Below are 1,091 nucleotides of genomic sequence, written 5' to 3'. Positions count from 1 at the left end.
TCGACTACGAATCGAAGGATTCGAAGTAAAAATCGTTCGACTATTGGACCATTCGATAGTCGAAGTACTGTCTCTTTAAGAAAAACTTCGACCCCCTAGTTCGGCAGATAAAAGCTACCGAACTCAATGTTAGTCTATGGGGAAGGTCCCCATAGGCTTGCCTGTGTTTTTTTGATCGAAGGATATTTCTTCGATCGTTGTATTAAAATCCTTCGAATCGTTCTATTCGAAGGATTAAATCGTTCGATCGAACGAATAATCCTTCGATCGTTCGATCGTAGGATTAGCGCTAAATCGTTCGACTTCGATATTCGAAGTCGAACGATTTTAGTTCCTAGTCGAATATCGAGGGTTAATTAACCCTCGATATTCGACCCTTAGTAAATCTGCCCCATGGAGTCAAGAATGTGCTCAGTAAAAGATGGGGGACCCACTCTGTCTATTTTGGGGAGTCCCACCTTCTGGAACTTCAGTACATTATGGGGAACCCAGTCTTTCTATTTAGGGGAGTCCGACTTTCTGGGGGTTCAGTACATTATGGGGAACCCACTCTGTGTGTTTTGTGGAGTCACAGCCTCTGGAGACTTCAGTAGAATATGGGGATCCCACTCTATTTTGGGGCGTCCCAGGGTGCAGCACAGAGGGGCAGGGAGGGTGACGGGTAGATACATGGGCATCGTCGCTGTTCTGGCACCTCCAGGGGCACAAGGCGCTGACTGCAGATTTAGGAAAAGAGAAGTGAAAGCTCAGCAGGAAGTTCCCTGACCCGGGGGGGGATGGGCACCGCCTCCAAATCCAGCAGCCAAATCTGCACCTCCCGGGGCACCAGAATCAGAACTGCCCTTCTGCTCACGAGTAAACTCCATAAGGTAAGTGTATAAACTGCACAGCTGCCCCGGGGTGTCTCCTTGTCTCCTCCTACTGACACCCCAACAGACACCCCTCAAATTAATGGAAGGGAAATCAGCAGCGATGCACTAAATAGGAGGTTGGATATTGGGGATGCAGGAGTTGGACTGTGGGGGAGTAGTAAGTAACATAGTAATGTATCAGCCTGTACCACTGATTCAGGGAGACAATTCCACATCTTC

General features: G+C 48.2%; 1 protein-coding gene across 1 annotated transcript in view; it reads left to right on the top strand.

Moving 5' to 3' along the window:
* The first annotated feature begins 761 nt into the window (after positions 1-761).
* Positions 762-1,091, top strand: part of c1qa.L (complement C1q A chain L homeolog) — a 5,146-nt gene continuing 4,816 nt past the window's right edge. Inside the window, exon 1 of the mRNA XM_018241847.1 lies at positions 762-869. Within this exon, the coding sequence (XP_018097336.1) occupies positions 777-869 (93 nt within the window). The 5' untranslated portion in view covers positions 762-776. The remainder of the gene's footprint in view (positions 870-1,091) is intronic.

The sequence above is a fragment of the Xenopus laevis genome, chromosome 7L, assembly GCF_017654675.1.
Source record: "Xenopus laevis strain J_2021 chromosome 7L, Xenopus_laevis_v10.1, whole genome shotgun sequence".
Taxonomy (NCBI): Eukaryota; Metazoa; Chordata; class Amphibia; order Anura; family Pipidae; genus Xenopus; species Xenopus laevis.
Note: the sequence above shows the minus strand (reverse complement) of the source record. Positions and strands in the feature narration are given on the sequence as shown.